This window comes from Cupressus sempervirens, chromosome 2, assembly GCF_028749045.1.
Source record: "Cupressus sempervirens isolate cs-2001-9-10 chromosome 2, ASM2874904v1, whole genome shotgun sequence".
Classification (NCBI taxonomy): domain Eukaryota; kingdom Viridiplantae; phylum Streptophyta; class Pinopsida; order Cupressales; family Cupressaceae; genus Cupressus; species Cupressus sempervirens.
Window position 1 is genome coordinate 385,528,739 of NC_143119.1, and position 13,366 is coordinate 385,542,104.

Consider the following 13,366-nt stretch of genomic DNA (forward strand, 5'->3'; position numbering starts at 1 on the left):
AATATGAGAAGGATCACGAAAGGATACTACAAGCAGCAAACAGCGTGGCAAAGTCAGTAGAACTCCGAGCGAAGCACACACCTTGTCCTCCTATGGAAGAAGTTAACGAAAGGCTAACTAAGTTCATTGCCTTAGCTAAAAGAACAAAAGAAAAAGGAAGAATTATATTAGAAGATCATCTTATGTAAGCCCAAGTGGCAACTTTCTCCTTCTTCTAGAATAGGACAAGTATTTGTTTCTGATTGGCCACCATTTTGGTGCCTTCTCATTGGTTGCCAATTTTGCACTTTTTTCATTGGTCCATTGATGAGGTGGCATCTTCTCATTGGCCGATGGGGTGGCGACCCTAATTAGGGTTTTTGGATCCAATCTGGATCGTCGATCTTGTTTTGATCTCTACCGTCCATTGTATTTTGGACCTCTATATAAGGCCATTGGCTCTCATTTGTAAAGGAGGGGGTTGGAGAAATTGTTGCGAAAATAATACCAAAGTGCTCTCTTTTTCATTGCATGTTGACTAAGAACATTGGGTGTTATTGCATGTTTTCTACTTCCACATAGTTAAATTTTCTTTTCAAGTTGAAGCAATTTCATTTCAAGTTGTTAGAGTAAGAGTAAAATAAAATGGATAGTTGCATGGTAGCTTTGGTAGATGTTTGATAGGGGTCAACACTAGGCCACTAGCATCCTAGCGGCTGGTTGGGAGGCTTTGTGTGGTGATCTAGTTTACTTTCCTTTGAAGCGTTGCATCTATGGAGGTAGGGCCGCTGGTCAGCCTTCATTAGATTCGATCCCCGTCCATCTGCTAACCTTCCATTCTTAGGAGTAGGAGTAGTTGAGCAACCAAATTTCATGCTTAGAAGAGGTTAGTTAGAGAAGTAAACCAAAACATCGGCATTCTCACCTTCCATCGCCATTCACCCTACATTGCCATCATCGCGCCATCAACATCATCTAGCATTCACACCGAACCACCATCTCCATTTTCTCACCAAGATCCAAATTTTTCTCAAACAAGAAAACGTAAGGCCGCCTACGTGATTACCAGCAAATCACATTGATAAAACTGAGCGAGTATCCAACGGTGTAAGGAACATTGGAGTTATACTCATGTCCCATGAGAGATAACTTTTCAAGAGAGGAATTGTGTATTTGATATTCTGTATCAAGCATCCAATTACTAATATGTTATGTAGTGACACGAAACTCGCATCAACACTATCAATTAGTCGCTATATCTCAGACAGTAGATTACAGATTTTGATCTTATACCCATTTTAAAAGGTCTGATTAGAATTTCTGAGGTTCAAATACACCTAGATAAGGTAGTCCAGACTTTCTTTTTCTTTTGATTATAACAATCAAAGCTCTTTGGCACTCTATATAAGTGTCCTACAAGAAGAGTTTGTAGAAAGTTATATGGGCTTCCAGATGACAAATGGCATTTATATGATTTCACATCTACAATTTGCAATGGTAGTGTCCTATTTGTTGAGGCTAGCTTGAATGGGGCAGTACATATGAGGAGTATTTTGGAACAATATAAATTAGCCTCAAGGGAAAAGATACATATTCACAAATTCGAGTTTGTCAATTGAATCAAAACACACAAAAGTAAATAGTTGGGTACTTAAGAGTAACCAAATTGATACCCTCCCTTGCAAATCTCAGGTGCTTCCAATTTTTCAAAAGGGTTGAACACTCTTCTTTGTGGGGAAATCTCCTAGAAAAACTACTAGAATCAGATGTCTTCATGGAACCAAACGTGGTTCTATCTAGCTGCCAATATCCTCATGCTGCTCAATCATCTCTGCAACACTGATCTATTTGATGTCTTGCTTCAAGAAACCCAACAAAGCAAGCAAGATTCAAGAGCTACTTAAGGGAATCTTTATGTAGCAAGGAAATTCAGATTAAAGAAAGTCCCTCGTATCATGGGACACCATTTGCCCCTTTAAGGTGTTTGGCATGGAAGTTTGCAGCACTATCCTTTACAAAGCAAGGCCCTAGATGCAAAATTAGTTTGAGGGATGATTCCAAGACCCAATCTGAATCCGCACAAAATACTACAAAACAAATACATTGGATCCCACAATCCATTCTAAATCATCACAACAATAGGAGAACTTGATGAGTATTTGACTGACTTCTCTTCAACCTGCAAGTTTTCCAACTCGCAGGACCGAATCAATGCGATTCACATGCCAAGACAGGAGTGAGTCAAGTGGAGAACTTGAAGAATTTTTCTTGGTACATAGCCAACTTGTTCATTGAGACTCATGTGCATTAACTTGCTTGGCAATGGGATAAAATAGAACCCACACAATTTTAACTATTTTATTTCATTTATGGTCTTATTTCTCCGAACAGAGGATGCCTCTGGCATCCATTTGAGAAAAAATGTTAATATCTCCATTGAATCGGATATAGAGGTTAAGGAAATTCAATTCAACTCTAAGTTGGATTCCAGGATTGCGAGCAACTACTTAGAAAGTTATTTTTTGGCTCTTGATGTATCATTTAAAATTAACATCAAAAATAAACTTAATGGTGTTAGGATTGATACACCTTTTTTATTCTCAACCTACCTTAATTTCCCAACATTTGGTTATAAGAACTTGCCTAGACACTAGTCCAAACCCAAGCCTTACAATTTGAATTGGATCAAACAAAGCGTTAATGAGCTTGATAATAAGCAATGTACAATGAAACTTCTTCTTGTGTCCAAATTTGTTGACGAGGTAGTTGAAGATGTTTCCCCTTTGGATGTGTGTTGGTGTCATTGGCAAAGCCTACATGTATAACCAAAAAAAGTGTATTATTAATGAGTGAACAAGTCCCATCTCATCAAGGGAAGAAAAAGCTTCATTGGTCTCTTACAAATCTAAAGAGCAAGTTGGAGGCCTAGACCTTCAATAGAAGATTTTGAATGAAAACACAAGCTTCATCCCCAAGGAGAAAACTAAAGTTGAGTAAAGTCCTTCATGCTCAAGCACTTTATCATTACATGACAAAATGTTTATCTTCTAGTGCAAGGCTGTTGAAGATAGTAGCTGCGATAGAGATCTTTATCTCTGGAAATATGAACGTTATTACCATTATTGTTACGTTCAGCTGAAAAGGACACTTAAGTTTAATTTGTAATATTAAATGTAAATGACATGTGTCATTCTCATGCATTGAGGCACAAATATTCGAAGAGTCATAGGAGTTATGAGAATCTCAAGAGACCTTCGGTTTTAATGTGAAGGGTCTCTACTATTGTTATATATATTGCATTAAGCAATAGGCATTGTACACTTGAACATTTTCATTATCAATAGAGATATTTTTTGTGTTGTGTGGTTGGGTTTTTCCCTTCATTCTCGAAGGGTTTCCCAGGATATTTCTGGTGTTCTTTGTTTCAGTTTTGTCTCTTTTTCTTGCTTGTTATTTTTCATGGATTTCTAGGCTCTAGTTTCAACATGGTATTAGAGCTGTTATTTAAAAATGCTATCGAAGTGTCCTAATTTGGGTTTGGTATTCAGATTTTTTTTTTTTTTTTTTGTATGGATTTTAATGGTCATTGGCTCTAATTCATGCTCTGTAGTTTTTCTAGTGCGAAGAGCTGTGTGTTTTGATTTGAAAGTTCTTTTCATCCATGTTTTGTAAGTATAGAGAGGTCCTTTTAAGCAAATTTTTACCCGATCGAGAGTTTTTGAGGCCAGGACAAAGTTTGTATTCTGGAACTTACACATATATTTAGGGGTAAATGCTTCCGATGTTTGAACTATGGGTATAGGCTGATACTTTTTAGAGTTGGTGCCCATGGCTTTGGACTAGAACCTGCGATTAGTCGTAGTGCAATCTTGGTGTAGTAGTGGTTTTGAACTTGCTCATTGTCATGATAACTGCATACCTCAGCGTCAGACTATGGCACAGTTGACTAGACATGCTCTTGGGTTATAGTCACGGGATCATGGATAGATGCAGCACCCTTAATGAATTCATACATTTCTATTGCAAACTAATCTTGAATGTGTATTTTCTAAGCTACTAACCGTGTCTGAATAGCATTGACTAATTGGCTTTGCAAAGCTTTATTATCTTCTTTCACATGTGAATGCATTGTATATTATGGTGTTAGTTTGCTTCCTATTGAATCGTATTGGCCTCATTTTGATATTCAGGGCATCCGTCAAATTGTTACCCTTGACTGCAATGTCAAGGGAATGGCTTAGTCTTTGCTATCTTCATACCTGGAATGGTTTTTCTTTTTTATCTTCTTCAGCATTCATATTGCGGATGCTCATGCATGAACGAGTGTCATCTCCAACTCACATTTTTCGTGGCAGCATCAAGCGTTATTTTATTTTCATGCATTGACTCTCCTTCTGTTATCTTTTCACATATATGGTCGGATATTTTTCACAACAAAATAAAAGTTCAATCACTTCTTCAAACAGTTATTATTAATCGCTCCTCTGTGCCACGTGGTTCCCATCTCATAATTATGGAGTATTTTGTGTGACGGGATTTGCAAAAAAATCAATATTATTCTCTGAAGAAATTAAAAGTTCATTTTTCTGATCTTTAGTGAAAGGGAGAGGAGGCGGAAAGTTTTATTGAGCTATGGAGAGTGTCTACATATGCAATCAACGTTGTATTCTAGGAGTCGATAGAGGTGAAGTCTTTCTCAGTGCCATCATATAATGCCAAGATTTGCTATCTATCAAGCTCTTCTGTTGAGCTAGAAAGTCATAATCTTTTAAAGCAAGAGAAGATGAAATTGAGAATGCGGCAGGAGACGCTAACAGAGAAGATGCAGTTGTTTTCTGATGCTGGGAGCTCTAGAGGCACAGTCCATGTCTATTGTTTTGATCCCAATCTCAAGCTTATGCAAATGGGAAATGACCTTGAGTTATTCAAACACATCTTGTGGGAAGCATGGTCATTTGCCCACTTCATTAGGGAGGCTCTATTATGTTTTCTTTACTGTACATGACAGTTAAGAGTCATATTTATTTATTTATTTTTATTATTTTTCATTGATGTTATATGAGTTTGTGCATCGCAAATGTTACAAGAAGAATTCTGCGAGGGTTGTGCAGTGCCCAAATTGCCAGTGGCATGTGGGAATTTGTGAGTAAAGGAAATTTCATGAGGTTGCAGAGATAAGTATTGCATGAAATTAAAGAGATAAGTATACTTATAATGCTAGCATTATCCTGAATCTCTTTGCGAATGTATGAAATTAGATCATAATAAGATGAGTATTTATGATTATATTGCTCAAAAGAGATTTTTTTAGCATTGATAATTGATTTTAATAATCTCTCTTGATTGCAGGATGCAATAAGATAAGGATTATAGCTCCAGAGGGAGATGTTGAGCTTTAGAGGGAGATTTCAGCTTTAGAGGGAGGCTTCATAATTAAAGGAAGTGCTTAAGAAATCTTCTTCATTCTCATCTATAATTGTGATGCTTGTGGTATCTGTAAAATTTGAGACTTAAATGGAATCAAGTCTTGTTTTTATTATGTCTGTTTTTATTCTAGTGTGAATAAATGAGATTATAAGATCAGCTATGATAACTCTTTCACTATGCGATAGTGAACATCACGTTGAGAGAGTCCATGATGTCATCACGTTGAGAGATTCCATGATGGGAGTTGAATGTCATGTTGAGAGATTCCATGACAGTTCACGTTGAGAGAGTCCGTGAACAAAGGCTTAGCTGTGAGTCTTGCAAATCTTTTCATGTTGAGTGATTCCATGAATATGATTGATTGTTACAAGTCTTCATGTTGAGTGATTCCATGAATGTGATTGATTGTTACAGGTTTTCATGTTGAGTGATTCCATGAATGTGATTAATTGTTACAAGTTTTCATGAATCTTATAGGATATATTGTAAGATTTTATCATTAACATTTTGGTTGCAGTCTTGTGTGCTAAAGATCTCTCTCTAGCTAAGAGGGAGTGTTGAAGATAGTAGCTGCGATATAGATCTTTATCTCTGGAAATATGAACGTTATTACCGTTATTGTTACATTCAGCTGAAAAGGACACTTAAGTTTAATTTGTAACATTAAATGTACATGACATGTGTCATTCTCATGCATTGAGGCATGAATATTCGAAGAATCATAGGAGTTATGAGAATCTCAAGAGACCTTCGGTTTTAATGTGAAGAGTCTCTCCTATTGTTATATATATCGCATTGAGCGATAGACATTGTACACTTGAACATTTTCATTATCAATAAAGATATTTTTTGTGTTGTGTGGTTGGGTTTTTCCCCTCACTCTCGAAGGGTTTCCCAAGATATTTCTAGTGTTCTTTGTTTCAGTTTTGTCTCTTTTTATTGCTCATTATTTTTCATGGATTTCTGGGCTCTAGTTTCAACAAAGGCAAGCTAGCAATCTTGTCATCAACGGAAGGATTCATTTTCCCTCGTTATATCTCTATAGCTTTTGTGGAATAAAAGCCTCTGTATTGAGGAGCTAAGATCCATAAAAGGTTCAAGCTCTATTCTAGACTTCAAGGCAAATTGAGAATATCTTTGGTTGCAAGTCCTAAAACAAATTTTGTATGCCACCAAAATCTAAATAGTAAATACTATTACAAATTTGGATTCCTCTCAAAAATTGTGCAATTTCAAAAAGGACACAATGTTTCAAGTCTGTGACTAAAATCTATGGCCTTCAAAATTTGGAGAGCAAAAACTGTCAAAAGAAGCACATCGTAAGTGTCAGAACTGGCCAAAGTGGTTTTGAAATCAACCCTTGCTCAAAGAGACAATTTCACTCATGCTTGGAAAAACATGCCATGACACCTCTTAGTCCCTTTGAGTACTTCATATAAGGTAAGGCTATGCATAGCCATTGTAAACTCAAATTTATCATTCTGGAGGCATGACTAGGGATTTAGAATAGTTTGTATTATGTACACATTTTCTTAGAATGTGATAGATGAGCAAGTAGCAAGGCAGCAGGATTGTCGGAGCACAGTGAGGGGCCATAGGAGCTGAGTCAGTGTGTGACTCATGCTTCTTTCAAGCCCAAGCAACTTAGAACTGTGTATTACCCATTGTAATCAGCTTGCATTAAAGTTTCGCCCGCATTTTTGCTAGAGTTATCACCCATATGTGACTTTCTCTAGGATAAATCTTTGTTTATAGTTACACTGTGGCATTACTAATTATCAGTTTTATATGAACTCTTGATGCAATTGTATTCAGCTAATTCAGTCTTTGTTGTCCTCTAAATTAATGTAATGTCCCTGTTTTTGGCAAGTTTGTGCAGTTGATGGAGTTAGCTCATCATTGCAATCCTCGTGAACTGATAGGGTGTTTTGAGGGTCCTAGTTGTGGACTTACTATTTTTACTGAGTCTATTCTTGGCAGTTGCTACTTTTGGTACTGCAATGGGTGGATCTAGCAGTTGGTCGTCGCCTGCAGTGAATGAGGTTAATAATTGCATGAGCTCTTATTTATTAATTAATTATTAAAGTTGCATTATTATAATAATATTTATGTTATTATAATAAATGACATTAAGAGATATTTCTAAAAAGTGTGTTGGAAAGTTTCAAGTGTAGAGCTCTTTTAGGAAACTTCCACAATTTCTAAAGTGGAGTTTCTTTAGATAACTTTGGCCAACAAAGGATTAAAAATAGGATCTCACTTCATTGGGAAAAGCATGCTTGGATAATTTATTTGCTTTTGTTGCCTTTGTGGCTTTTCCTAAGTTTTCTGAATTCTATGCCCTTGCTGAAGTATAAGAGACTCTGAGTTTCTAAGGATTGTTTGAACTCACTGCTGAGGTATAATGATTTCATTGGTTAAAACTACATACTGTTACTATCTGTGACTGGGGGATTGGAATCATAGTTCTGAGAATTCTGAGTTTGTGAAAGCAATTTATGCTGAAGCATATAATTTGCATCTCTTTCTCTCTCCTACTGTAATACCTATGCCTAGGAGATCGAATTGTTGAAGGTATTCGTCAGAAGTTGATCAGTAATTACGTGGTGAATTTAGTTGCGAACCTGCATTGGGTTTTGGAGGCCGCGATTTAGTTATTTCAGGTTGCTGATTGACTGTTGAAGGCAATGCTCTTACCATTCTGGGTGTCATTGGCAAATAATCAAGCCAATTCCTCATGTGAGAGGCTGGGCAGCACACATTCTGAACCTGCGATATTCCATTTAGTCAGCGTGGAGGCATTTAGATTAGCCGCGGGTGTGATTGGGAGGTCAGCATACATATATATTGGATCTGTGACCTTGCTTTGGGGCTAGCGAACTGAATTTGAGGGCCAGCAAATTCATTACATTACCTGTGATATGATTCACAGAGGGATGTCTCTGTAATTTTCTGATCTGCCGCCAGTTGTCTAAGGGATCATTTTGCATTTTGGATAAAAGGCATTGAGAAAGGCTGAATGTATTACCAATGCAAAATCAGGTTCTAAACTTGTTACATTCTGATTCTGAAATTGATTAAAGAAATCAGTTGCCATTCAATCTTATTTGGTAAAGTCTGTGGTTTAGCATTCAGTTCCAGTATTTAGATTTGAATGTATTTAGTTTGCAAAATCATACATACAAAAAAAAACACCCCAACATCATATTCAGTTATAATAGAACTTGCTAGCCAAGTGTTTGACGAAATGTCAAACAACTGATTTTTAACTTGAAAACTGGAGTTGTTGAGTTATAATCTGGCAAGGGTTATTACAATTAATATTTCGTTGATAAGATCTACAGATTAATGTAGGAGAGTATTGTATCCTACACAGCTTTGACACGAGGCAAAAAACAAGTAAACAAAATATTTACTTAGTTGATTTTCCACATTCTAAATGCATTTACAACGTTAATTCTTTCAATTCCCTGAGGACACTGGTGCAGAATACAATGAAAAAAGTAAATAATCATTTCAATGCCTAAAGCTAAAACTCACATAACTGTGACAACAATAACTCTTCAGACTCACCGTAAATCCATAACGCAAAGGATTACGTTCCTTTGACAATTTTGCTAGACATATTTGACCATCTCCATTTCCATCTGAAGGAGAAAGAATATCAAAGACAATTATATCCAGCAGAGTAGAATCAAAGGGATCTGCCAAAAATGCAAGGAACCCAGGTTTCAGCACAGCCCACACCTGCAAAGGACAAAGGGCTGTTAGTACTCTCCAGCAAATTTAAGCCAAGGATGCATCCAAAACAAAATCAGGTAGAGAGAAAACACTAATGAATAGCATTGAATTTCTATAATGTTGTGTAAGTAGGAGGTAAAACATTTATGCAAGATCAATAAATTGCCTTGTGACTATGATTACCACAGAGACAGAAAGAAGGAAAGACAAAATTTAACCAGAACTCCTTTATATAGAAATGGTACACTATAATCAATAATATTAGGAATATATGATGTGTGTATAAGTTGCCTGTGTTTAAAGCAATATATTGGTATAGTATACAAGCACTCTTATCCAAAATTATCTGCTTATGGAGAAAACATTAACTCAGGTGATCATACTCATTCTTTGTGTGTCTGAAAGACAGTCGGGAAGCTACATTTGCGTGTGTAATACAATATATTGACAAAGCATGTAGGCACTCTTACCCAAAATGATCTTTCATGTGGGAAAAAAATACTATGATTGCTGAGATGCCACAATCATTGTCATCCTACACATGGTTGCAGAGAGTCTGGAAGCAGCATCTTCCAAAAAGCATGAAGTAAGTTGTCTCTGGTGATTTCAGTTCAATTTATACATTTAAACACTCCAATGTTTTCTCGCTTCAAAGAATATAATGTCTATACACATATCCAAGTTCATCCCATATTCCAAAATTGTGAGATCTCAATAAGATGTAGCCAATATCCATTGATATTGAAGGAAAATATACTATCAAAAAGTCTTCCTTGGCTATTATCAATCCACATAGTTTTAAATATTGAACTGGCCATAGGATCTTTACCTTCTACATATTTCAATTCTATATTGACGGACTCCGGCACAAGGAGATAAGAATACTTATTGATTGCATAAGCAATGTGCAACCATAATTTGTATTAAAAAAAAGGATGCAAGCACCACAAGAAGAAAGAACCCTCGGTGGCATTGTGCTGGGGATCCAGAATTGTTTCCTTCTCACAAGCCAGAAAGAAGGTTTCCATTGTCCTGAAAGGAAGTTGGATAAGATACAAATGAAGTGGAAAAGCACCCTACACCTTATGAATCTGTAATGCATCAGTAGTCAAAAGTTGAGACAACAGTATGCACTGAAGAATGTTGCAACATCAAACTATAAATCAATAACAGAAACAAATAAAATGAGATCCAATAAATCATTGTCAAACGCTCCACCAGAAAACGTAAAAGAAAATATTGATAACACAATACTCATCGGATAAACCTTTTGCCAACAAGTACATCGAGGTCAAGGACTGTTTGTTCCATGTTTGAATATGAATGACAAGCTCATATTAGGGCAACCATTACCATTGAAGGGAATCAAAGGATATTCATATCTCATTACTAATCAAGAAATTGGGTTTGCAGACATATCCACTGGGATAGATCATTGAATATATTCAAATTTTTGTTTTCAATTGTGACAAAATTCTTATTTGAATGAGTGCAATATGGGTTCTGTTGATGTTTAAGTAACAGGAAGCCAAATCATCCATATATAAGTACTACGTGCATAATCTGAGGAGATATCCTAGGAATAAACAATTAGATTTGAAAAAGTTTTTAAGCTTTTATTATTATATACTCTTGTTCACCTGATTGTTAATATGTGATTTTTAACAGCTTATTGGCTATTGCAATCTTTAAATTCTCCAAAATCTCATAACTGCAAACAAATCCTTCCCTGCAAGTCCAAGATGATGTTATTTAAGTGTCAGTTTAGTGTTTCTCCAAGTTTCAGTAAGAGCGAAAATTTTCCCAGATTTTGATGATAAAAGTGGCACAGCAATTAAAGTAATATATAGAAACTACTAATTGAATTTTTAAAAAGTATATGAATTAAAAGACATCACAAATAACTTGGGCAAACTAAACAAAGATGAAACATTTTATAGTTTACCAACAAGATGCATCTGTGAAATTTTAATTCACAAAATCCTGAAACAGATTAAATTATGATATTAGATAATTTAACTCACTTCTTGTTAACTTGTCCTGTTATTTTGCCTAGTCTCATTGACACAATGAAGGTACCATTTAATGGATATATAAAGTTTGAATGGTTCAATATATTTCGTCCACCAAACATAGCATAAGGATCTCTTCTCAACACTTGTAGCCAGCCCCCAGCTTTAGCAGATCAATGTTGACTTAACCTCTTAGCTGTTATTAGGATAAGTCTTTGACCAACAATATAATATCCCTTTATTTCTTCATTTGTCCTTTAAGTAAAAGAACTTAAATCACATCTAGATTTGTACAATTAATTATGAACAAAAAATCCTCATCTTTAAATGGCTATTTAAATAATTACTCCTAAAATTAGGTTTATTAAATTGCTTGGGTAATTAGAAGCCTGCCAAGATTATGTCACATATTGCTTTCTGTAGTACTGTCAATTTCCTTTGGGTTTGCAGCAGTTGATTATAATGGTCACTTTCAGTAAATAGCTTCTAATTTGCTTCACTCAGGAATTTCTCCACAAACTCCTTAAGGAAACTAAAAGCACTTTTGTTCTTTATTTTTTTAAGGAATTCCATCCTCAGGTTGGTTGAACCATAGTTCTTGCTCCACAAAGAGTAGTAATCAAATATAAAATGAGTTCTCCATAATATCCTCTACCTTTGCTTGGTCTTCTTTAATACCTTTTTGTCTCCAAAAGGCACAATTGCTTTCACAGCCCTAGATTTTATTAAAGCAAACTTAATTATAGTTTTCATATTAATTAACTCCTTTTTCGAAGCAGTTGTCTTAACTACTATGATTCTTCTTATATGCTGATTCCATCTTATTTCATGAAATTGTGATTTTATTGAAGAGTTGCTTGTGTCAGTGACTTTCTTGAATGTTGCAATTCATCCTACTTCTTTGTATGTTTTTATTATCCTCATACAGTGCAGCAAAGAAATGACTTTAAATAGGCTTTGGTAGGTGTCAATGTTTTTCAGTACCGTTAATCTCTGCAAGATGTTTCAAATGCTTCTTTACAAACTTGAAATATCTGTGTTTCACGTACTCCTTTCGAATAAATTCTGCATTCATTTGTGTAGTAGATTTTCTCTACTACAACCCCTATATTAAGGAAATATTCTCACTGTTGTACCCTAAGATACATCAACAAACTTTTGATCACTTGGAAATTAAATGAGATACGCTACAAGAAAAATATGATCCAAGTGAATCACACATTGAGATATTAATTCTTCGCATATCAAGACCATAGCAACTGGAATCTTCATTTTCTTGTACTGAAAGCTTCAGGTATATACCAAGGAGGTATCGTGAAGTTCACAGGTTTTTTAATGATGTTTTAATATTTAAATTGTTGGAATTTTACACTGATTTTGCATTGCCTGTACTGTTAATGTTTTAAACCAGAAATAAAAAATAAGCAGCAGAAATAAAATAATCAACTCAAGACATGACAAATTATCCTAGGAAAACCCTCCAACTTGAGGGAGAGAATGTTACAATAAATCAATGTTATATTAAATAAAGGAGATGAAAGCTCCTTACATAATTTTATAGAGAGATGTTTCTAGAAGAAACAATCATGAACTAGGGCGAAAATAGAAACTGCATATAATGAAACATTATAATATTCTAATTGTAAAGTTTTTGCAAATTCTGCTATAAATCAGATTGAGATAATACCTTCTTTATTGCTTTGCTGAAGATGATCTTCTTTAGTTCAGACTTGAAGTGTTTATTAATAGTATAAATACTATTCTGGAAATGTTCTTACTCTGCAATGATTTGAATAAGGCAGTAATGTTGAGGAGCAGACTTTATTTTCTATTGTGTACTCTCTATCCTCATACTTACGCTATATTTATATTGAACCCAAGAGGCATGTCCTTACAAAGGACATGACTCTTATAAGTCGGCCCTTATAATAAACACATAATTATCCTCCAAGATCGGCATATATTAGAAGATCAAATTAGATAGCAAACAAAGTTTAACAAATGTGCAAACTAAACATTATTTAATGCTCCTAAATGAGATGCCGATAAGGTAATTCATAAAGCGTTATAAATAGGCAAATCTTACATGAGGATGTCCATGCTTTATCTGATCATGTACTATCTGTTGTTCAGATCAGTATGTTATCAAAGTTACATAGAATTAACACTCCCTCTTAACTTGATAATCATACTGAGAGATAACATAT

At 35.2% G+C, this 13,366-nt stretch overlaps 1 protein-coding gene across 2 annotated transcripts in view; it reads right to left on the reverse strand.

The window, feature by feature from the left end:
- The window catches only part of LOC149572744 (phospholipase D zeta 1-like), a 212,572-nt gene that overhangs the window by 89,788 nt on the left and 109,418 nt on the right, over positions 1-13,366 (reverse strand). For both annotated transcript variants that reach the window (XM_089813832.1, XM_089813831.1), the window contains exon 6: positions 8,980-9,153. In XM_089813832.1, the coding sequence (XP_089669958.1) occupies positions 8,980-9,153 (174 nt within the window). The remainder of the gene's footprint in view (positions 1-8,979; positions 9,154-13,366) is intronic.